Source organism: Xenopus tropicalis, chromosome 8, assembly GCF_000004195.4.
Source record: "Xenopus tropicalis strain Nigerian chromosome 8, UCB_Xtro_10.0, whole genome shotgun sequence".
NCBI lineage: Eukaryota > Metazoa > Chordata > Amphibia > Anura > Pipidae > Xenopus > Xenopus tropicalis.
The window spans coordinates 52,579,282-52,603,009 of record NC_030684.2 but is presented as its reverse complement, the minus strand read 5'-3'; the positions used below and the strand labels follow the sequence as shown (position 1 = coordinate 52,603,009).

General features: G+C 40.1%; 1 protein-coding gene across 1 annotated transcript in view; it reads left to right on the top strand.

The window, feature by feature from the left end:
- Positions 1-23,728, top strand: part of tnmd (tenomodulin) — a 60,696-nt gene that overhangs the window by 16,355 nt on the left and 20,613 nt on the right. Inside the window, exons 4-5 of the mRNA XM_031892082.1 lie at positions 15,462-15,602; positions 19,830-19,931. Of these exons, the coding sequence (XP_031747942.1) occupies positions 15,462-15,602; positions 19,830-19,931 (243 nt within the window). The remainder of the gene's footprint in view (positions 1-15,461; positions 15,603-19,829; positions 19,932-23,728) is intronic.

Sequence of the window (23,728 nt, the reverse complement as noted above, 5' to 3'; positions counted from 1 at the left end):
AACCTGATTTAAATCTGGTTCCATATATTCTAATAGCAATACTAATGCATTACCCAGCCTTGTGAAGAATGTGCCTAGAGACTGCAGTCAGTTCCAGCTCAGCCTCCTTTGACAAAAGCAGTTTCAGATACAGTTCTAGCAACTGATGAAATATTCTCAGACTCGCTGGAGAAATACTGAAGCACATATTTTAGCCTCACATGCTGAATGATTTAAATACCTTGGGTTTCATTTCCCTCCTCTTCTCACTTTGCCAACAACTTCCTTTTAAACTCTGCTTGCTGGATATGAGGTGGAAACATAATAGCAGTCACTTTCCATCAAATTGTACAGATGTTATTTATAAAATGTATTGTCTCATTTTTGTTTATCACAAGGTACTACTGAAATCTTCAGCTTAGCATACACAGGGATAACCTGAAAATCCAATCTGCTACGGAGGGAGCTTTTTACTTATTAAGATCCTTCAACCGAGGGACAACATAGACTTTCTAGCCTTTAAGGGAGCAGAAATGATTAAAAACAAGTTGTGTGTAAAGATTTGTCCTCATTCACAGAGAGATATAAAAGATTTCATAACTCAAACAAAAATAGCCATTTTTTTTGTTAGGATGAGGAAAACAATATCTTGAAAGCCAATTGTATTCTTTTAAAAAGCAGCAAACATGTTCCTGTGGTGCAGGAAAGTAACGGTTTCTAAGCACAGATATATTCTGGCCAGCCATCTCTTTAATAAACCTGTTTATATATGTAATTTAGAGGATATATAGATACAGAATACATAGATATAGAACTAAACTACATTTTATTATAAGGCAATTAAATTAAATATAAGGTAATTTTGGGTACATTAGGCTGGATTGAAACACCAATTGCATTGGGTTGTTAAATTAAGTACAATGTCCATGGTGGTGGGCACCTACCTTGGAAAAAGAATGGAATAGGCAGAAGCAGATATCCATTCAGTATACTAATGGCCAAAATAACCCCACCAAAGGGGCCATTTACAAACAGAAAGGCAAAGTGCAAAAACAGGTGCAATCCACCATTTTTGCACTTTGCACACTGCCAACATCTCTGCCTCACTTTTTCTCAACTCCCTTCACCTCGGCTTCCCATCACTATAAGGCATTCCCAGGGTTTTTGTCAATTACCCGTTCAAGTTAGAACTACGCAGGTGCAGTAAGAATTCAGTAATGTCAGCAAGGTTTTGTGCACATGCCTAATAATGTCACCGGGGTCTCTGTACAAGACACACACACACACTTTTCAGCAGAAAGTTGAAGTCTTTGTTAACGTCTTTCCTCTTGAGCATTAGAGAGATGAACACACTATTTTTAGGGGAACAGGGATGTGCAAAAAATATGAATATAATGAAGATCATATGGAACATTATTAGCTTGTTCAAAGAAATGTCTAATATACACATTAACATGGAATGCTACGTCCAAGTACATAATGCCCACTTGGCAACAGGCAACTCTCTTTAATTCTTTCAACCCAATCTAGCTGGCCACAGGACATTTACTCCTTTATCTCTGTTAGGAAGGACCCTTGCATACAGTGAGTTGCAGCTCATGACCACAGTACATACTGTTCAGTTTATAGAGTGGGAATAGCGGGTAGAGGTGTATTTACCATATAGGCACTCAATGGCCTATCCCTGGACATTGAAATAACCAACTTTAATGGGAGATGTGTAGGCACTCTCAAAAGTTCTAGATAAGATTCCGCTAAACAATCCTGGGCAAGCTCATTTCTTGGGTACTCTGAACCAATCAAACACCGCAACCTAAGCTAAATCCATCTGTAACATGGGGACTTATCAGAACTGATGATCCCTCCTGTATTCCTGTATATTAATCTAAAACAAAATTCTCTTCACAGATAGTGGGAGAAGGATGTCTTGATATCATAAAACAGGCTCTGAGTGAAGTACAGTGTCTGTGGTATGAAGACACCCAGGGTCTTTTGCTTAGTGTTTACTGTAAATAAACAGCCAGCCTCAGTGTCTGCTGTCTATTGTTTTTAAGTTAAAGCCTGTATGTGTTACTACTGGTAAAATGGAAATATCAGTATTTCTGTGCAGGCCTACACATCTGAAAAGCCTACATTATAGTTACATATCACAACAAAAATAATTTATATTTTAATCACACTACAGCTTTGGGGGGGGGCCCTTGGATGCATATATGGTAACTTTCCAAAAAGTTGGTGCCCAGGGCAGCACCAGACCAGAATACGCTCCTGATAGCAGTAGGTTTCCAGGACCAGTAATGGGAAAACACAAGATTCTTACAGTCAATTTTGTTCCAGTTCCTGTTGTGCCATAAAATAGGTCACAATCACCTTACATTCCTCTCCCCCTTGTGTTTTGTTTTATTCCTCTTACTGTTCGGTCATTAAGTCATGGCCATCAACAAACAACCATTTGTTGTAGTCACCATAATGAAATACGCCACTATACACCTCTGTTTGAATTCTGCAGAATGCTTTCCAATGCTGGGCTTTGCTAAATGTATTGTTAAACAAGCACATGGTCTGATTTACATCCTGCGACTATCACCCAAGGCTCGGAACAAGCTGTTTTTATTTGTACAGTTAATTCATAATCAAGTTCCAATTAAAGCATATTGCAAAATGAAAACCTGTTTAGAGACTATAATCACATTAGGATCCACAGGCCAGGCCATGAGAGATGTGTAAGTTCCCAAACTAATTTCTGCCCACTCTGGCATTCTGCTAGGAGATGGGGAAGGGATATAAGTATGTACAAAGGAAATAATTACATCCAGATGTGCTTCAGCATTGTCACACATTGCATTGTCAATTACGCTCTTACAAAAGGTGCACCTGCCGCAAAGAATCTGTAGTGCGTGGTGCAGTAAACAAAGCTAATTACTATATCTTCAGGATGTCAACACACCATACCAGTTGGATATAAGCTTGGATTTCACTGTAATAACATCTGAGAATTGCAGCTGATTTGGAACCTTTATGTTTATAGTGGTTAAATTGGAGCAAATATTTCTTTTTAATTTTAAAGATGATCCTTGTGAACAGATTATGTACTTATTTACTTGCCAATTTCAGTGCACTAAGCTTGCAAACTCATTTATTATTACCATTATTTCCATGTCTATTATCAGGTTTATTAAATATCCTGTGAGCTTCCCGTAGGCTTTAAGTTTATGGTTGGGAATCATTTCTAAAGAAGCATATTTACAAGTAATTGATGGCTTACAACTGAGAGTACAAGGATCGACCCTTGGAAATATCATACTTATGACTAACAGTTTGACTCCTGGTAATAAAGTCTTGGAAACATATCTCTGACCATAAGATGACAGGTAAATGGCTTGTTCACCTTTGAGTTAACCTTTAGTATGTGTAGAAAGTAATATTCTGAGACAATTTCCAATTGGTCTTCATTTTAAATTATTTATGGTTTTTTAATTATTTAGTTTTTTGTTCAGCAGCTCTCCAGTTTGGAATTTCAGCAGCTATGGTTCAATTTAACCTATCTACCAGCCAGTGGTTTGAAACAGACACAGGGATATGAATAGAGGAGGGCCTATATAGATAGATAAGTCATAGACAGTAACAATAACAATATAATTGTAGCCTCACAGAGCAATCGTTTTTTTTGGCTTCCGTAATCAGTGACGCCCATTTGAAAACTGGAAAAAGTAAGAAGAAAAGGCAAATAAAAAAAAAAAAGATAAAACATAAATAAGGAAGACCAATTAAAAAGTTGCTTAGAACTGGCCATTCTACAACATACTAACTTTAAGGAGATCTACCCTTTATTATGATGTGGAACTATTGAAGCTACAGATACTTCCACTTAACAGAATGGCAATTAGTTATTAGTAACGTATTTGTTATGTAAAGCACTGCATACAATTTTGATGATATATAAATAAATATGTTCGTACATACATTTATAAAGTGACAACATGTTCTCCAAAGGTTTTAAAATGTTTGATGCCTGTACTTCCAGTGATGTCAGACTCTTATCCAATGGATCGATTCACCGTGTTTGCCATTTGTTTGTATAATATGACACATAGCTAAAGGTGGCTATACGCCGGCCAATATTTTTTTATATCTTACCAGTTGGCCTGGGGACTTAAGGTGCCCATACACTATAAGATCCGCTCGCTTGGCGATGTCGCCAAGCGAGCGGATCTTCACCCGATATCCCCACCTACGGGTGGGCGATATCGGGTAGCAAGAAACTTAAAAAAATAAATAATCCGATCGTTTGGCCCTGGGGATTACAGTTGTGGTTATGGGGCAGTCGGTTCGGGGACCGCATCAACGAGCCGATGCGGTCCCCGATCCGACTGGATTTTCTAACCTGGCCGATCGAGATCTGGCCAATTTCAGGCCAGATATCAGTCGGCCAGGCTGCTCTGTTCTGCCCATATACGGGCCGATTAGCTGCCGAATCGGTCCAAGGGACCGATATCGGCAGCTATAGTCGGCCCATGTATGGGGACCTTTATTGTATAGATAATTGGCCAAATCTATGGCCACCATCCTATTGTTCTGTTTGTTCAGGCCAAAAGCCCAAACAATTGGAACAGCAGGAAGTGTAGAGGAGCTCTGGCTACTGCACAATTTGGGTGATGAAGAATCATGGGAGGGTCATTTCCGCTACATCTGGTGTTCATTTTTGGCTTAGTTTCTAGAATTCTTTTTCCTGTCTTCAAGGCAGCACAACTGTGCATATAGATGATCTAATTCCACCAATGAATATCTCAGATCTGAAAAAAAAAATCTTTGGTTATTGAATGAGTATTTATATAGATTGATTAACCTTCCCTCTAGTAAAAGGTCAGTGAATAGATTTTCATTTTGATAACAAAAAAAAATGTTGCAATAATACACTATATATATAAATATTTTTTCTTGTTCACAAAATGAAACGAATACATATATTAAATGGAAAAGACCTAGCAGTAATAAATAAATGTCTTGTTGGATTTAAATCTTCATAATATGATTTTTTTTTTAATGAGACTGTCACTCCTTAGAGATAAGTAAGTCGTGAATTTTCTTTGAGGTCTTCATTAGGCAGGCACATGCAATAGAGGATATTTTAAAGAAGAGAGGAAGATAGATTCATTTTCCAATAAATTCTAATACAATGAGCAGTGGGTTTGAATATAAATGTGGCTTTTCAACAGGCCCAGTAACAATGCATTTCAGATTAGCCCACTGAATTATTTTATGGATAAGATTCTGCCTTTTCCCTTGTCTCCATGCATGTTGCCAATGGTATTGATTCAACATGAAATTTGCTGTAATGTCTGGTGCACTTACAGTCGTAATAGCACTAAGTCTTCTGTAATGCATTATCTTGAGTGATAATGACACAAGAGCCTACATGTAGTGATTCCACTTGGAACAGGATTTGTCTTCAGGTAGCGGCAGTCGCTAAATAATCACGTTTTTATTGAGCAACAGTACCATCATTTCCAGAGTGCCGCCACTCTTATATATGATATGGTTTTTGACCCAAAAACATTATCTAGTTGTCTCTTCCACATTGTGAATGAAAACTAAAGAACATATATATATATATATATATATATATATATATATATATATATATATATATATATATATATATATCATACATACATATGTTTGTTTTGTTGCTATGCGGCATTTCCCAGAAATCTTAAGCATAATATGAAGGGTTAATTGGGATTACATCAATGTTGCTCAACCACAACAATTCTCAGAATACTTTAACATATAATGATGGCTTTCATTATGCTGAGAGGTGTACTCCAGCAAAATCAGAGCTGTTTTCTAAAGCATAATGAAAACTGTAGTCCAGCAACCATAGGGATTCCTAAAGCAACACAGCAAGATAACACTTTTTTTTCTGAGTCCTCCATGACTAGTGGCCCTGGTAATTTATATTTATCAACATTTTTTTGAGAAGTAGGAAAATTTGGCCAATTTATTTTCCGTCACAAGAAATTCCCTGGCTTTTATAGGAAAGATATTTTTCCAGTTTGGAGAGGTGCACACATTTCATTGGAATTTCTTTATAACAATGTTTCCAAAGTCTTTTATAAATGGACTCAAATAAGCCAAACTACGCAAATTAATGAATCAGCCCTGCGTTAAAGTGCTGGAAATGAAACATTGTAAACAAAATAGAAAGATTAAAACAAATGTGAAACATTTCATTTCCAACAGCTTACAATAGTGCCCTTAGTGTTTCTGTATCTGTTCATCTCACATTTGGGATCACAACCAGATAGGGAGACTGAACAGTTAAAGGGTATCTCTCCCATTGTGCCCCTAGCTCTCCAGCATGGTTTAATAATCATTGATGACTTTTTTTTTTTTTTGTAACTTCATTTTTATTGATTTTTTAGTTTTCCAGAAGGGAAAAAAACAAAAAGAATCATACAAACAATGCATATGAAATACAATTGAATGGGGTTATTTTCAGACAGAGAGGTGGGTAGTGAACGTACATAATAGGTACATGAATAGTAATATTATCGGTTCCCCTTTGTTCTAGTAAGAGTAGAGAACATGGAGAAAACTGTACAGGAAAGGAAAGGGAGAAAGAAGGGGAGGGAGAAAATGAAACAATCAAACAGTGATAGCCATTATGTTTCTACTTGTAGTTTGGTAGATTTCGTTCATGATGCTATTTTAGTAGGTTTAACGGATTAAGAGATGGTATGACCTATTGGGGATTAAGTTTGTATAGGGCACTGTCCAATTCTCAGAGTGGTTGACCTGACCCCCTTTTTTCCTTTTTGTCATGGTGATACCCATATAAGTGATAGTAATAGTCCCAGAGCAGGGTCATCGGGTGGCATCTTAATCGGGGGGTTTAGCTAACAATTCGTAGAGCACCCAGATCACTAGAAATTTATTGACTTTTTTTTGTGTGTGAGCTAAACAGCTTTCAAAAGACATAACATTGATAAGCCTTTTATGGACTTCTGCTATAGCTGGTTGCTGTTTTCCACTTTGTGGCAATTGCTGTTCGTGACATTGTTAAGATGTGGTTGACCAGCTTTTGTGAAGGGCTTGATAGCTCTCTTATTCCTTGATGACTTTTTGGGATACATTGTAACCTGTAGTCTGGCACAATTTGAATAAAGTATGATTAAGTAACAATGAGTAACAATGTTTAATTCCCATTTAATGTAGCACTTTCTAGTGCTAGTCATTGTACTTTATACTTCAGTGTGAGACCTCAAAACAGGCTTCAAAATGGTGACTATCCCATACTTGATCATTGTTCTTGTCACCTAAAATGAAATATATGCTGCCCAATCTCCCTTTCTGGCCTTAGGGCACTGATGTAGAACCGAATGCACATGCAATAGAATGTATAAGAGACAGTTAGTAGACAGACCATGATAGTGACCTTTGGTAGAAAGTCAGCAGTTAGTCATGCCTCCCTTTGTTTTTTTATGTCCCATGTACAGTAGATTTCCACCTTAGATCAGTTAAATATATGCTTTTGTAGCTTGCTCATACCTAGAGAAAATCCCAGTTAAGGTCTTGCAAGACATTTAGCCCATGTGGCTTTCCTGAAGCCCCACTTGTCTTGAATACACATCTGCTAGCTCAGTATGCAACATAAATTGTTATGTCAGCAGTTTCCCATGCTTATTGCATTTATCATGATTCATATTGTTGCTTAACAAAATCTAGTAGTTGTGCAGGGTGCAAGTACAATAATTAACTTGGTTACGACTGGGTTAGATGTAATTTAACTGACAAATCCCAATGAGAATTTGTTCCCAAATGACTACAGAATGAACAAAAGCATGTAAATACCACCTTACCGTACTCAATGCTAATGCTGCCATCAGAAAAGGTAAAAGTGCCAATTCAGCAGTCATTTCCTAGTGCAACTTATTGCTAGAAAACAGAATAAAGCAGCACAATCCCTATATCCCTATTCATGTTTCTTCTGAACTTAGAGATTTAAAAGCAAATAAAAACAGCTGCCAAAAATCCATTATTTTAAAACATCTACCCACTCACCCTCCTTTGAAAAAAGATTTTTTTGAACTCAGTTAGGTATACTGCAAGTCTTTTTAGATGAATACTTTGTTGTCATTACAGTATGTTCCTGGCAGGGGAACACATATTGAACATCTGCTAGGAGTACTATTTTATAATTACACTTTTCAGAGACTTGTGAGATTTCTAGAGAGTGGCATGAACTTGCACCTAGTTTGGATTTTGCTGTGTTGGAGCATTTCAGATGCTGGAGAAGGTTCTGTAAGAAAGATGCTCCCTGCTGCTCCGAAACACTAAGAAAAAGAAGGGAAGGTTATATATTGATGTAGCATATTGCAATATGTACCAAACACCAAGTGAGTCTAATGATGGACGAAGCTGTTCCAACTTCGAGAATTGCTGTGCTTGTTTGAATCAAATGAATATTCAGGGCCAGATGAAAGAAAAGGAAACAATGCAGGAGGACTTAAGATGCCAACCATAGCAAAGAGCACACTGGGGGGAGGAAGCATTGTTGTCTGCAATCGGCCCTTCAGTGAATAGTATCAAACAGGCTGTTTAAAATAAGAATAATGAGCATTGCACAAAACACTATATGGCCAAAAGTATGTGGACACCCCTTTTAATTACTGGAGTTGACTAAGTAAGCCACATTCTTCACTGGCACTGGCCACCACTACATTATAGAAGGACATTTTTGACAATTCTGTGCTTCTAGACAAATCTAGTGTAAAGCCTTTCCAGAAGAGCAGAGGGTAAAGGCAGAGACAAGACCAGCCTCATATTAATGCCACTGGTTTTGGATTAAGGTATTGGACAGGCAAGTGTCCACATACTTTTGGCTATATACCATATGTGAGGTCCTTGTACTAGCTTCACTTTGCAAAGATTTGAATTCTGTACCAGGATATGGAAATACCACTTGTTTGGTAAATTGTAATTTTTAGCACTTGGTGCCTATTCATAGAAAATAAATGTTGTGATAAAGAGTAACATCTAAATATTAAAAAAAAATGTTTAATTGTTTGATGAAACGGTCATGTAAAAAATAATGTAACACTTTCCACTACTGTATGTGTATATATATATTCTTCCTATATGTTCTCCTAAAAGTGGCCAAACTACACCCTGATTTAAGGGTTCCACTGTTTCACAGCTGAACCTATTGGTGTTCCTCAACAGTGTCACGGTCGGCACCCTAAACCAGAACAGATGCCAAGTTCCCTTGTCTCGGCTCGGCTTCACCAGTGTTGTGACCGCCTTTGGCTTCGGGAGGAGCCCTCAGCTACTCAGATGCCACCTGGACTTAACGAGGGGAACGAGGCAGGAGTTCTGGCAAGCAAAGGGGCACGACTGTAGATAAAGTCAGTTAGGCCGAAGATCACGGTACAAATAGGGTTAAACAAGGTCGTCGTCAGGCAGGCTAGGTCGGGGCGGGCAGCAATCAAGGATAGTCAGACAGGCAAGGGTCAAACCGGAATAATCGATACAGCAGGATGAGACGAAAACGTAGTCGAAGTACAAGCCGAGGTCAGATATGGAAAATCAGGATAGTCAGGAGCAAGCCGGGTCAAAAACACAGGAAGGCAACAAGCAGGATACAGGAACAAAATACACAAGGCTCAAAAAGGCACCAGGAATCAAATCCTATCACGGGCAATCAGTAACCAAAGAAAGGCCCTTTAAATATTTCAAATTTGGCGCCATTGCGCGCTGACGTCATGCGCCGTGCGTCATGACGTCATTCGTCAGCGCGCCTGCGCCTTTAAACATGCGGAAGTGCGCGCGCGCGCACACTATGGAGGAGCAGGCACAGAGGCAGAACGGCGCGGCGGGCGTCCCCGCCGATGGCAGCGCGGCGGGCGTCCCCGCCGCGCTGGTAAGTGCCTCTTCATTACATTACCCCCCTCTCTAGGGGGGGCCACTGGACCCCCAGGCTTCCCAGGAAACCTTGAATGGAACTGCTTCCTGAGGCGATCAGCCTTGATGTCATCAACTGAGACCCAAGAGTTCTCCTCAGGACCGAAGCCTCTCCACCTAGTAAGATATTGAAGTTTACCTCTCACACGGCGGGAGTCGAGGAACTCTTGGATCTCATACTCAGGCTGACCTTCAATCAACACTGGGGGAGGAACAGACTGATGGCGAGTGTTAGCAGCAGGTTTAAGGAGAGAAACATGAAAAGTATTAGAAATTCTGAAATTAGGAGGTAACTGAAGACGGACAGAAGATGGGTTAATTATTGCAATGATGGGATATGGACCAATAAACCTGGGACCCAGTTTGGGAGAGGGAATCTTTAACTTAATATTCCTGGTTGATAACCACACTAAATCCCCCACCTTGTACTGGGGAGCCTCCCTACGGGATTTGTCAGCAGCTTTTTTCTGGGCTAGGGAAGCTGCCGATAGTGAATCATGAACTAGCGACCAGACTTCAGAAAATCTTAAGACAGAGGAATTGGCAGAGGGTACAGGGGAATTAGAGCCAGAAAAAGAAAATGCTTTGGGGTGTAACCCATAAACGATAAAGAAAGGAGACCTCCCTGAGGAGGAATGGGTAGCATTATTGTATGCAAATTCTGCCCAGGGAAGCAGTTCAGACCATGTGGACTGGTTATCGGATACATAGCACCTGAGATACTGTTCAAGGGACTGGTTCACCCTTTCAGTTTGACCGTTAGTTTGGGGGTGATAGGCAGAGGAAAAGGATAATTCCGTCCCAACCAAAGTACAGAAAGCACGCCAAAATTTAGAAACAAATTGAACCCCCCTGTCAGAAACAATATTTTCAGGAAATCCATGAAACTTGAAAATATGCATAATAAATAAATCAGCCAGGGTCTTAGCAGAAGGGAGATGTGGAAGAGGAATAAAATGAGCCATTTTACTGAACCTATCAACCACCACCCAAATCACTGTTTTACCCTGAGAAGAGGGCAACTCTACAACAAAATCCATGGAAATGTGAGACCATGGTTTCTCTGGGATGGGTAAGGGATTTAACAGACCCTGGGACCGATGATGAGATGACTTAGACCTTTGGCAGACTGAACAGGAACTGACAAAAGTTTTAACATCCTGTTTGAAGGAGGGCCACCAAACATGTCGGGACAATAAACAAATGGTTTTTGCAATACCTGGATGACCCGCCACCCTAGAATCATGAGCCTCTCTTAATACTTGCTCCCTAAGTACCTCAGGAACAAACCATTTACCAGATGGGGTTTCAGCAGGAGCAGAAGACTGTAAAGGGGACAATAAGGAAGAGAGGTCAGACCTCAGGGTTGCAACAATTATTTCCCTGGGAATGATAGGAGTGCACTCACTAGAGTCGGAGGAAACCGAGTCGAAACTCCTAGAGAGTGCATCCGCCTTGGTATTCTTTGAACCGGGTTTGAAAGTTAAAGAAAAATTGAACCTTGAAAAGAATAAAGCCCACCTGGCTTGCCTTGGATTCAGGCGCTTAGCGGATTCAATATAAAGTAAATTCTTATGGTCGGTATAGACCGTAACTAGATGTTTAGCCCCCTCTAAAAGATGGCGCCATTCCTCGAAAGCCAATTTCACGGCCAGCAATTCCCTGTTCCCTATGTCATAATTGATCTCTGCAGGTGAAAACTTTCTAGAGAAAAAGGCACAGGGATGCATCTTGTTGGTTATCGGATGTCTTTGAGACAGGACTGCCCCAGCTCCTACCTCAGAGGCATCTACCTCTACAATGAAAGGGAGAGCGGAATTGGGAGGTCTAAGGATAGGGGCAGAACTAAACTCTTTTTTGAGGGTTTCAAACGCTTGTACAGCCTCAGGAGGCCATATACTGGGATCAGCGCCCTTTTTAGTTAAATTCGTGATGGGAGCTACAATTAGAGAAAAATTCTTAATAAATTGACGATAATAATTGGCAAAACCAAGAAACCTTTGTATAGCGCGTAACGAAAAGGGTTGGGCCCAATCTAGGACAGCTCTCACTTTACCTGGATCCATCTCTAGACCCTTGCCGGAGATAATAAAACCCAAAAACTGAACAGTAGAAACTTCAAAGGTACATTTCTCTAGTTTTGCATACAGATTATTCTCCCTTAGCCTTTTTAAGACCTCACACACATGTTTACGATGTTCATTTAGATTAGAAGAGAAAATAAGAATATCATCGAGGTAGACCACTACGAATACCCCCAGTAGGTCACGAAAGATGTCGTTGACAAATTCTTGAAAAACTGCGGGGGCGTTACAGAGCCCAAAGGGCATTACTAAATACTCGTAGTGGCCGTCCCTGGTGTTAAAAGCAGTTTTCCACTCGTCCCCCTCTCTAATGCGGATGAGATTGTATGCACCTCTAAGATCAAGCTTGGTATAGATCTTGGCTGTTTTAACCTGGTCAAATAACTCAGAAATTAGAGGGAGAGGGTAGCGATTTTTAATAGTGACTTTGTTTAAGCCCCTGTAATCTATACAAGGACGGAGACCCCCATCCTTCTTACCCACAAAGAAAAACCCAGCACCTGCAGGAGAATTAGAAGGCCGGATAAAACCTCTTTCGAGGTTTTCCTGGATATATTCCTTCATGGATTGGGACTCAGGTAGGGAAAGAGGGTATGTACGACCACGAGGGGGAGAGGAACCTGGAACCAGATCAATGGGACAGTCATACTGTCTGTGTGGGGGTAAGGTCTCGGCCGCCTTTTTGGAAAAGACATCGGCATAAGCTGAATAGGCTGCAGGTAACCCCTCAAGTGAGGTGGCTGCTATAGTTGAGGGAATACAGATACCCCTACAACAAGAACCCCATTGAGAAACCTCCCCAGTAACCCAATTAATCTGGGGGTTATGAACCTGGAGCCAGGGTAAACCCAAAATGAGTGGAGAAGAGGCACCTTCAATAAGAAAAAGGACTATCTCTTCAACATGGAAATCGTTCACACATAAGGATAAAGATACAGTTTTCTTATTTACTACACCAGACCCTAAAGGTCTTTTGTCCACCGTTAATAATCTCATGGGAACACTAAGAGGGACTACAGGAATGCCATGTTTAGCAGCAAATCTGGCCTCAATAAAGTTACCCTCTGCCCCAGAGTCCACGAAAGCGGACAAGTTAACGGAGCCCGTAGGCCAGGACAGTTTGACCGGTAGCTGAACCTTGGAGGCAAATTGGGGAGAGGAAACGCCTGCACCCAAATGAAGCTCCCCTTCTTCATTTAGGCTTGGGCGTTTCCCGGCCTCTTGGTGCATTGTTTGAGAAAGTGACCCTTGTCCCCACAATATAAACATAACCCAAGGGTCCGCCTGCGTGTCTTTTCCTCAGGAGAGAGATGGAATAGGCCTAGTTGCATAGGCTCCTCCTGAGGTGGAGACACCGGGGAAGCCGAAGACTTAACATTGGTCACTAAGTCAGGCCTCATATAAGTAACCCCAGAAAAATTAGTATGACCCCTTTCACTCCTTCTTTCCCTTTGTCTCCTATCAATCTGGATGGCTAGGGACATGAGATCATCCAGACTGGACGACAAGGGGTAATTCACCAGGCTATCTTTAATAGAGTCGGATAGCCCGATACGGAACTGACTGCGCAGGGCTGCATCGTTCCACTCAGTTTCTCCTGCCCACCGGCGGAACTCTGTGCAATACACCTCTGCATCCCGTCTCCCTTGGCGCAGTTTACGAATCGCCGAATCGGCAGATGATGCACGATCCGGGTCATCATAAAGGATTGCCATGGAATTAAAGAATACATCAAGGGAAAAGCGGGCTGGATCAGAGGGAGGCAGCCTAAGGGCCCAAACTTGGGGATCTCCCAGAAGAAGGGTCATAACAAATCTTACTTTCTCCTCACCAGAAGGGAATGAATGAGGGAAAAAGCTAAGATATAATTTACACGCCTCTTTGAAGACGAAAAACTTTGACCTGTCCCCAGAGAATTTCTCAGGAAATGCAATCTTAGGCTCCTGGGGTCTATAGGTGTTACCTCCCAAAGCAGATGCCCCCACAGAAGGGGAAGAACTAGGAACAGGTTGCTGCTGCGAAGATTGCGTAGTCTCCAGCTGGCGGGTTAGATTGTGGAAACCCTGCAGGAGATAATTCTGCTTTTGCTCCTGATCCTCCAAGCGCTGTAGCAGGGCAGTAAGAAGCGCTTCAGTGGTAGCAGATGTAGTGGGAGGAGCAGCAGCGGACTCAACGTGATCTTGGTCCTCCATGGCCCGTGATAATGTCACGGTCGGCACCCTAAACCAGAACAGATGCCAAGTTCCCTTGTCTCGGCTCGGCTTCACCAGTGTTGTGACCGCCTTTGGCTTCGGGAGGAGCCCTCAGCTACTCAGATGCCACCTGGACTTAACGAGGGGAACGAGGCAGGAGTTCTGGCAAGCAAAGGGGCACGACTGTAGATAAAGTCAGTTAGGCCGAAGATCACGGTACAAATAGGGTTAAACAAGGTCGTCGTCAGGCAGGCTAGGTCGGGGCGGGCAGCAATCAAGGATAGTCAGACAGGCAAGGGTCAAACCGGAATAATCGATACAGCAGGATGAGACGAAAACGTAGTCGAAGTACAAGCCGAGGTCAGATATGGAAAATCAGGATAGTCAGGAGCAAGCCGGGTCAAAAACACAGGAAGGCAACAAGCAGGATACAGGAACAAAATACACAAGGCTCAAAAAGGCACCAGGAATCAAATCCTATCACGGGCAATCAGTAACCAAAGAAAGGCCCTTTAAATATTTCAAATTTGGCGCCATTGCGCGCTGACGTCATGCGCCGTGCGTCATGACGTCATTCGTCAGCGCGCCTGCGCCTTTAAACATGCGGAAGTGCGCGCGCGCGCACACTATGGAGGAGCAGGCACAGAGGCAGAACGGCGCGGCGGGCGTCCCCGCCGATGGCAGCGCGGCGGGCGTCCCCGCCGCGCTGGTAAGTGCCTCTTCATTACAAACAGCTTATAGAGTTCATGAATTCTATGGGAGATGACCTTTCCGTAAGTTGGAGTTTTTGGATCATGGGTTTGCAGATAAGGGATCTCATACCTGTACCAATTGAATTATTTAATTTTCGTTCTGTTGCTGAATGTGCAGCATGAAGTGTGTATTTTTATGAAGTGAATACCTCCCACCCGTTAAAGGGCCCCCTTAAAAATCTATAAGGTTAGTTGATAAAGCATAAATGGTTTTACATATGGAATGCACACCTAGTCAGGAAATATACAGATTTTAGCTGTGAGATTATATACAACAGATAATGCTGTTAATTTAGAATACATTTCACACATTCATTAATTTATACACCATTTCTCTAATGACTGCTGAAAGCCAGAGCTAATCTGGAATGTAAAAAGAGAATCAAACCTCATATGCCATTACTGCCAGCTGAAACTGCATTTCAGAATGGGTGCCATAAAACATTACTGTCCTCCATTACTTTTTGTTTCTCTCCTTTTTGTTCCAATAGGTATATGATGTTGAATACAAATTCTTCGGTAATGGGGAAAAGACGACTCTACTGATGGAAATTGATCCAGTTAAAAAAACTGAAACTTTCCGAACTGAAAATGGCACCGATGAAGCTATCGAAATCCATGACTTCAAACATGTTAGTATTCTGGGGACTTCATATGTTTATTTTCCTGTAGGGAAATTATCGATTTTTTTTAGCTTGATAAATTACTTTTATCAATGACTTTCAAGATATGAGAATATCAATAGAAAAACTTAGATAAGTCATTTTTTTCTTCTTATACCAGAACAGTATATTAACCTTTTGTAAATGTATTGACACAGGAGCTATAGCTCCCTAAAACTGACTCTTTGCTGCCCCCTAACTCTCCGAAGAAGGTATCTCAAGCTTAATAATGAATGAAAGTGAATTCTCCAATGACTATCATCAATTTTAGCACTCGGGTTGTTATCATATGATGCTGTTAGCACAACTGTGATTATGGTGTATATCTGCCTTGTCAATGTTACACCATAATCAAGAGGATGTAGTGCAAGATAGAGCAAGGCTAAAATGTAACTAATAGCATTAGTCACAATCATATGAAACCAAGGACTGTGAGTCAAGTGTAAATAGGGGTAGCAGAATTTCCACTGGAGAATACTTTTGCATCATCTGTGCTGCACGCCCAGAGAGATACAGTACTGTTCAAATTTCACTGAATTCATAAGGGAGCCTCTAGAGTATAATGCATGGCATATGCAGAGGCTAATCACATCAAAGCATAGCAAGGCTGCATTCCAGCCACTTATCATTCATCCTGAATGACTGATCCATGGTGCCATCAGTATAATGCACAAATAAGTGTTGTGGAATAGCTTAAATGTGGCCATACACAGTTGGGCAGTTTAGTCAATTTTGACCTTTAATCTGTTCAAGCATAATCATGTCAGCTGATGTCAGTTGATTATCCTTTATTCCCATAGGATTACATTTGGTATGTCTGAACAGAAAATTTGTGCTGCATAAGTCCCATCACCAGTTTTATATGACAGGGGTAGTAGTTTTGCATTATGATCATTTTGATCAGCATGTGGAGGACATTGTCCAAATTAATGGATTAATACTATGGACAAGACTGAACAAAATCAGAGGGCTCCATAGGGTCATCTATAAATTGACTTAAGTCAAGTTTCAACCTAATCTACTATGACTTTATAATCAACTCATCAGTCAACTGATAGCCCATGCCCAGATTGGCAATCTGTGGATTCTGGCAAATACCAGAGGGGCTGCTATAAGATGCCATAGACAGTCACTAAATAGTGGGCTACACTTTGTACAAGTCCCCTTCCTTTAAGAACAGCAATGAATGCAGCGGTTCAGGTATCTCTTTGCTCCCACCCCCCCTTATCTTCATTAACCTTGGTGAAACTGGAACGGGCTGGGAATGACAGAGCTGCCAATGTATGGGGCGTCTTAATTGCTACATTGAAATAGGGTTTTACTTCTCTAGCAGACAGCTGCCATAATGTTCCGATCATGGGGTAGCTGCTCTTAATAATTTAAAAAAGCGTGCCCCCCCCCCAATCACAAGGGCCCCTAGGCTATAGCCTAAGTATGCCTAATGGTTAATCCGCCCTTGGGTGGGGGGGCTATTTGTTTCTCTGTGTACCTAAAATGCCAGGGTTAGTGAATCTGTCCATTAAATTCGCTAATTGGCAAGAAGATTCATGTAACGGCGGAAAATTCGTAAACGGCAAGAAGATTCAAGTAACGGCAGAAAATTCGCGAAACGCATTTCTTGCGCTTTTTTTTTTTGTCGCCCGTGCCTTTTTTGTCGCCTGCGTCTTTTTTGACTCCACTGCACCCAATTTTGACACGACAGCACCCTGTTTTTACGTCATAATGCCCAATTTAACGTGCAACACAATTTTTTTTACGCACAGTGAATTTTTACTGAAGTTTCACGAAACAATTCGCCAGTGCCGAAATGTGGAAATTCGCTGCAAATCCATGCCAGGCGAAAAAATTCGCTCATCACTAGCCAGGGTCTTTTTTGAATCCCAGTCCACACCTTCTTCTAATATAAATGTTGTATTTCTAGCTTTGTATAAGGGACTGCAGGTTTTTCTATTTTCAGGGCAAAATTGTTCCTGTGACAAAAATTTTGGCGTATTCGTAGGTAACTATAATGCTATGGGATGGGAATAACAAATATAATTTGTAGCTCACAGAGGATAATACAAGCAGATCTCTAGTTGTGAGGATTCACAAAGATATCATTAGTATTTTTGTTTGTGTATTTCAAAAAAAGGAAAAAACTTTTTGACATTAATATGTGACAGATAAAGTGGTACAGCAACTTATCAAGGGTTTGGGTCTCTAAAATCTGCCTGTTAGACCCCTTCAATCTGCTGTGTAACTGACAGGGCCGTGGGGAAGAGTTTGCTTTTATATATCAGAAAATTATTCAAAGCTGCACTATATCAGGTTCCCAAACTGAATAAAAGTTATAAATGATATTTATATGGTACCACAACAACATGAATCATCAATATTTGAGCGTCTCAATAGCCTGTCGGTTAAAATATTGAAATACTAGTTTGATTGAAAATGGTTTGAGTTATTGCAAGGTATTTTATTTGTTTTTGGAAAATTGCTTTGATCATTGCAAAAAAAAAAATACAGGAGATTGATAAACTGTTTTGCTGCCCAATTTCCATTCCTTCGAAATAATATATTTTTTGCAACATGATCCTATATTTTGCAAGTAGATTATTATTTTTATATTTTTCAATAGGGGTTATTTAGAAATGTCTTGCTAGGTCTAGTGACCAATAGACAGGTGCCTGCTTTCTGTATGCTAAATGCATGCTAAATGATCAGTTACAGCTCACTGCTAATTGGTTGTTTTGAGTTACTACAGGATAAAAGATTTTTTCCTAAAGGGGCATTGCTACAAAATGTAGTGGATGTTTATTTCTTTTTCACATAGCGTTTTTATAAATAGGTATAGGATCTGTTATCCAGAAACCTATTATCCAGAAAGCTCCGAATTATGGAAAGGCCATCTACCATAGACTCCATTATAAGCAAATAATTCTAATTTTTAAAAATGATTTCCTTTTTCTCTCTAATAATAAAACAGCACCTTGTACTTGATCCCAACTAAGACATAATCAATACCTATTAAAGGCAAAACAATCCTATTGGGTTAAATTAATGTTAACATTATTTTTTAGTAGACTTTAGCCACAGAGATCCAAATTACGGAAAGATCTCTTATCCAGAAAGCCCCAGTTCCCGAACATTCTGAATAATAGGCCCCATACCTGATTTTGTAGGAATTTTTAAATACAAATGGTTAATTGTGTGTTTACTCAACAAAACATTTTTTCCTACTGCAAACTAGGGGGCATATTAATTAACACTGAAGACAAATATCACTGGTGATGTTGCCCATAGCAATTAGATTTAAACGGTCACCTACAAATTAGAAAACAAAAGCATGATCTGATTGGTTGCTATGGGCAACATCACCAGTGATGTTTGTCTCCAGTGTTAATAAACACACCCCTAACTCATGCTGGTATCAGCCAGTCACAACAGGCGAAATCTGTCAGTGGTATACAGCAGGAATTTGCTGGTTGCAGCTATAAAAAAAAGTATTAGTTGGACCAACTCATTAAAGGAGAAGGAAAGTCACTTGGGGGTGCCAAAATGTTAGGCACCCCCAAGTGACTTAAATCGCTTACCTTGTACCCCGGGCTGGTGCCCCTGTTAGGAGAAAACCGCACCAGCCCGGGGTACCTGTAGCGAGAGCTTCCTTCTTCCGCGTTTCTTCTGCAGCGAATTCCCCCAACTTTCTTGATAAAGTTTGGCTTTTCACTCTAGTGTAAATGTGCAGCGCGCCAACGTGGAAGAAGGAAGCGCTCGCAGCTACCCCAGGCTGGTGCTGTTCTCTCTTAACAGGGGCACCAGCCCGGGGTACAAGGTAAGCGATTTAAGTCACTTGGGGGAGCCTAACATTTTGGCACCCCCAAGTGACATAGCCTTTCCTTTTCCTTTTAAATGACAGCAAGAAAAAAAAATAATAGAGTCTAGGGAATATTTACAAATGAACTGCAAAGTCCTTAAATCATGTGCCAATTTCCATTTTTTAAGTCATATGCCACTTTCAATTTTTTTACCAACAATAGAGTGTTTCCCCCAGAATACACTGAAAAACGTAGTCAGATTCAAGCGCTCGAAGGAGCATGAACGGGTCTTTGTGAATAGCATAAATGTAAGCAGTGTAGGCAACATGAAAATTCCCCCACCCTCATGAACAATGTATAACATTCTCCTACGGCACATTGATTAATAATCGTTTTTATTCAGGGCATTACAGGAATCTACTTTGCTGGTCTACAAAAGTGCTTCATCAAGACCCAGATTAAAGACATCCCAGAAATTGCTGAAACAGAGTTTGTAGAGCTTGAGGTATGTGATAACAGGGGCATTTTGTTAAATACAAATTGTAAAGTAAAAATGTATATTATATATATTATTATTATTATTATTATTATTATTATTAATTAGCGGAATAAGAAGGGGACTAAAGGTTCCAATTATGGATTGGTCTTTAAAAAAGAGCACTGAATGAGTTTATAGTTACAGAAGGTTTAACACATGTAAGCACAGCATTCAAGGCAAGTTCAATGTTCTTGTGTGTATGAGTCTCTAAGCCATTGGTTTTTCTGCAGCAAAGTTCTCTGTTTTGCCCAAATCCAGTATGCAAGAGAAAGAGCATGTGGAAAGTATAAGAAAAATATAGCTCTGCATCAAAATGTTGTGTCTGAAGGCAATTACACATACTTAGAAACCAAGGCTATGGAGAGCCCCATAAATGTTCCCCTAAGTAATATCTCCTTGACTTGTGGGAAAATACAAAATATAATATTTAAAGCAGAACCTGATTTTTTTATTTAGATAAAAGGATGATTCCACTGTCAAACACTTTACAATGAAAATATTTATGAGATTCTACATCTATTCTAAGTCATTCCATTTAAACTATACAATTGTTTCACTATATAGATACCTTGAATTCAAAAGAACCATCAATCATTTGCAGCATCCATTTATGAATACATTATAAGTGCGCTATATGTTTGCTCTGACATGTACATAAGCTGAGTATTTTATCAGACATGTCTGATAGAATCTTTATGATTTCAAAGATAAACCTTAAAGTAATACTGTTGCCAGTGATACTGAACAGATATTTTGATTATCATGTGTAGATCATTATATGATGTGACTTCATATAGGAATAGTATTGGTACTGCCAATGGAGGAACGCATAATTATTTTTCCACACAAACCCCCCGGTCCTATGTTACTGGAGGGGGGGCCTGCTTCTGCCAGTCACTCTGACATTTGTACTTCAGGCTACTGGAGGATTATGCTGTCACTAGCCTGGTGTGACTGACAGAGTAAACCATGTCTGAGCCCTCTGGAAACACTGGATGTGTAAGAATCTTTTAAACTTGGAGTACAGGAACTCATTTTGCCCATAGTTCAGGATGGATCATGGCACGCAACACCATTCCAGTGTAGCAGATGTGTTCCTTGTCAGACCCCATTATAGGAAAACAGTGCAAGAGGCATAAAAATACACAGACACCTCAATAAGGAACTGAGCTTTGCAATGCAACTGAAAATTATATAGGAGCAAGATATATTGAAAAATAACTATAACCAATGCAATTAGTTACGCCCGTATATTTTCAAGCAATTAGCACAATCATGCTCAACCAGTGGCTCGTGAGCAACATTTTGCTCACCAACCCCTTGGATGTTGCCTTAGTGCCCCCAAACCAGGTAGTTATTTTTGAATTCCTGGCTTGGTGGCAGGTTTTGGTTTAATAAAAACAAGATTTACTACCAAATAAAGCCTCCCGTAAGCTGATGTGTGCATAGAGGCTGCCTAATAGCCAATCTTAGCCCTTATTTGGCACCTCCATGAACTTTTATGATGCTTGTGTTGCTCTCCAAGCCTTTTTTCATTTGACTGTGGCTCACGATTAAGAAAGGTTGTGTTATCATATATTGCTGCCGATGGTATTCTGTTCTTATGGAGGATAAGAGAAAGAAGGTGATCAGGTAACACCTTGCTGTACTGTACTATGGCACTATCTTGTCACTTTACTGATCTGTAGCTGTAACTGACCAGGCAAGATATTCAGGTTCCATGCATCACAATAGGGAAATCGTATTAAAATACACAGCGCCAAGAAACAGGAAGAACCAAAGGATCTTTTGTAGATAATTGCTTTCAGTTACCTGTCATGTATTCGCCCATACCTAATGTAGCGATAGCAAGTAGTAGGATTGTGTTCTCTTAAGGGTAGACTATTGCATACTCTTACAAATACCCAAAACAGAGGCAATGTCAACTCAATGCATTATAGCTGGACCATAGGCAATTTGCTGTAAAATTTGGGAGAATTTTTTTCTTTTAGCCAGTGATTCTTAAAAAGATACTGACCCCAGAAATTAAACCTTTGTTTACATCTATCATAACATTGTCTTAGCATGCTATTTCTGATTATGCCTTACGAGTATTTGACCAGTGCTTTTAAATTACCCGTAAAAGGTTTCATGTTCCTCTATGAGGGGGCTGCCATGCTTGTGCCGTTTTAGTTCGTTCGTTGGCAAAACAGTCATTTTTACTTATAAAGCAGCCCTATCAGTGAAAAATTATCAACATGACCTATAGGTAACGTTTATATTCATTAATATTTTGAAGAGAAGTTTTTTCGTGTCACTATCACTTTAAGCTGTGAAGACAGTCCTAAACTTGTGGACTTGCTTGCAGTTCTCGAGCAGACAAAATGTGCCCTCCTTACCCCTAATAAATGACAATAAATATACAGTGTATTAGTAAGCAGAAATATGCATTGTTTAGAAGTGTACTTGAGTTTTCATTTGAGCTATCAGCGGTACATTATTCTCAGGCTAGGCTTGTCTGCTCCAAGCACTGGTGGTTTCCCATCCATAAGCGCAACCACTTTCAATAAATCAACAGAATATTTATAATTTTTTCCTATAAACTAATTGGGACAGGCATGTAATTATTTTGAATTATATATAAAAGAATACATTATAAAAGCAGACAGTGTAATAAGATTGTTCTTTAGAAAATGGTTAACACCCAATTAGAGCTAAAGCAATAGAATAGATGCCAACTGGTATTAATTTAAGGATTCCCATGTCTCTTGGAACCGGCCCATGACACTTAATGTTCTTTGGCAAGGTCTGAGTGGGATGCTGTAAATGTACTCTGAATCACTTAGCTGGACATATGGTATCAGATGCTGACACACCATACTGTGTCTTGCTTTGCTTAAATCCTATAGTATAATTAAGTATAAATTAGAAGTATAATTGTGGCTAAAGGCATTTTAGATTTTTAATTGTTTGTTGCTGTGTATATGATTTATTATACACCCTTTAATCTGATATTGATTATATAACATAAGTTATTAAGTGCTACAGTAAACAGTCCACAGTCTATGCTGATTTTTAGAATAAGTCTCAAAAAGATAAAAGCAGTAGAGAAATAAAGTAGGTAGACTAAATAGCGTCCCACAGAATAAGTTAATTAGCAACTTTCCACAGGGCTGTCTGGGTTTTCTGCCAGTGTTGTGGCCCAGGGAGGGTCAGTACCAGTAGCCTGGCACTATACATTGAGGTCTGTTCTCCTTATTTCTAGGCTAAAGGCAGTTAGCTGCTTTATACTCCTTTTTCTCTTTCTGCCTTGATTGTTCTCCAGGGGCTGTTAGATACACACATGCAGAAATTTCCTCACATAAATGCCGGTCTCAAAGTATTTCAGTCACTGCCTTTGATTAAGTTCTTGGGTAATTAGATTCTGGTCCTTGTTCATGTTCTCAGTTGATTCTGCATTTGTTTCAGGTATTGTTCTGTTTATTGTAGGTTAATAATTGGATTCCTAGCTTTTGATGCGTATTCTGTCAGTCTCTTTCTTATCAACATTAGTTCTGTCCACTTTGCTTGTTTCTGAACTACTTGTTAAATTTGTGGGGATCTCCTTGTTTCTGACCTGACTTTTCCTAGTCCTGGTCAACTGCCTTTTTACTGTTGCTTCCACTGAAATAATGACTCCTGCCCCATACCACCTTCCTTCTTGTTGAGCATTCTAGCCTCATGCTGAGAATGTTTAAATCCTTGTGCTAAAAACATGGAGGGGGTATTGGCAGAAGACTGCATTC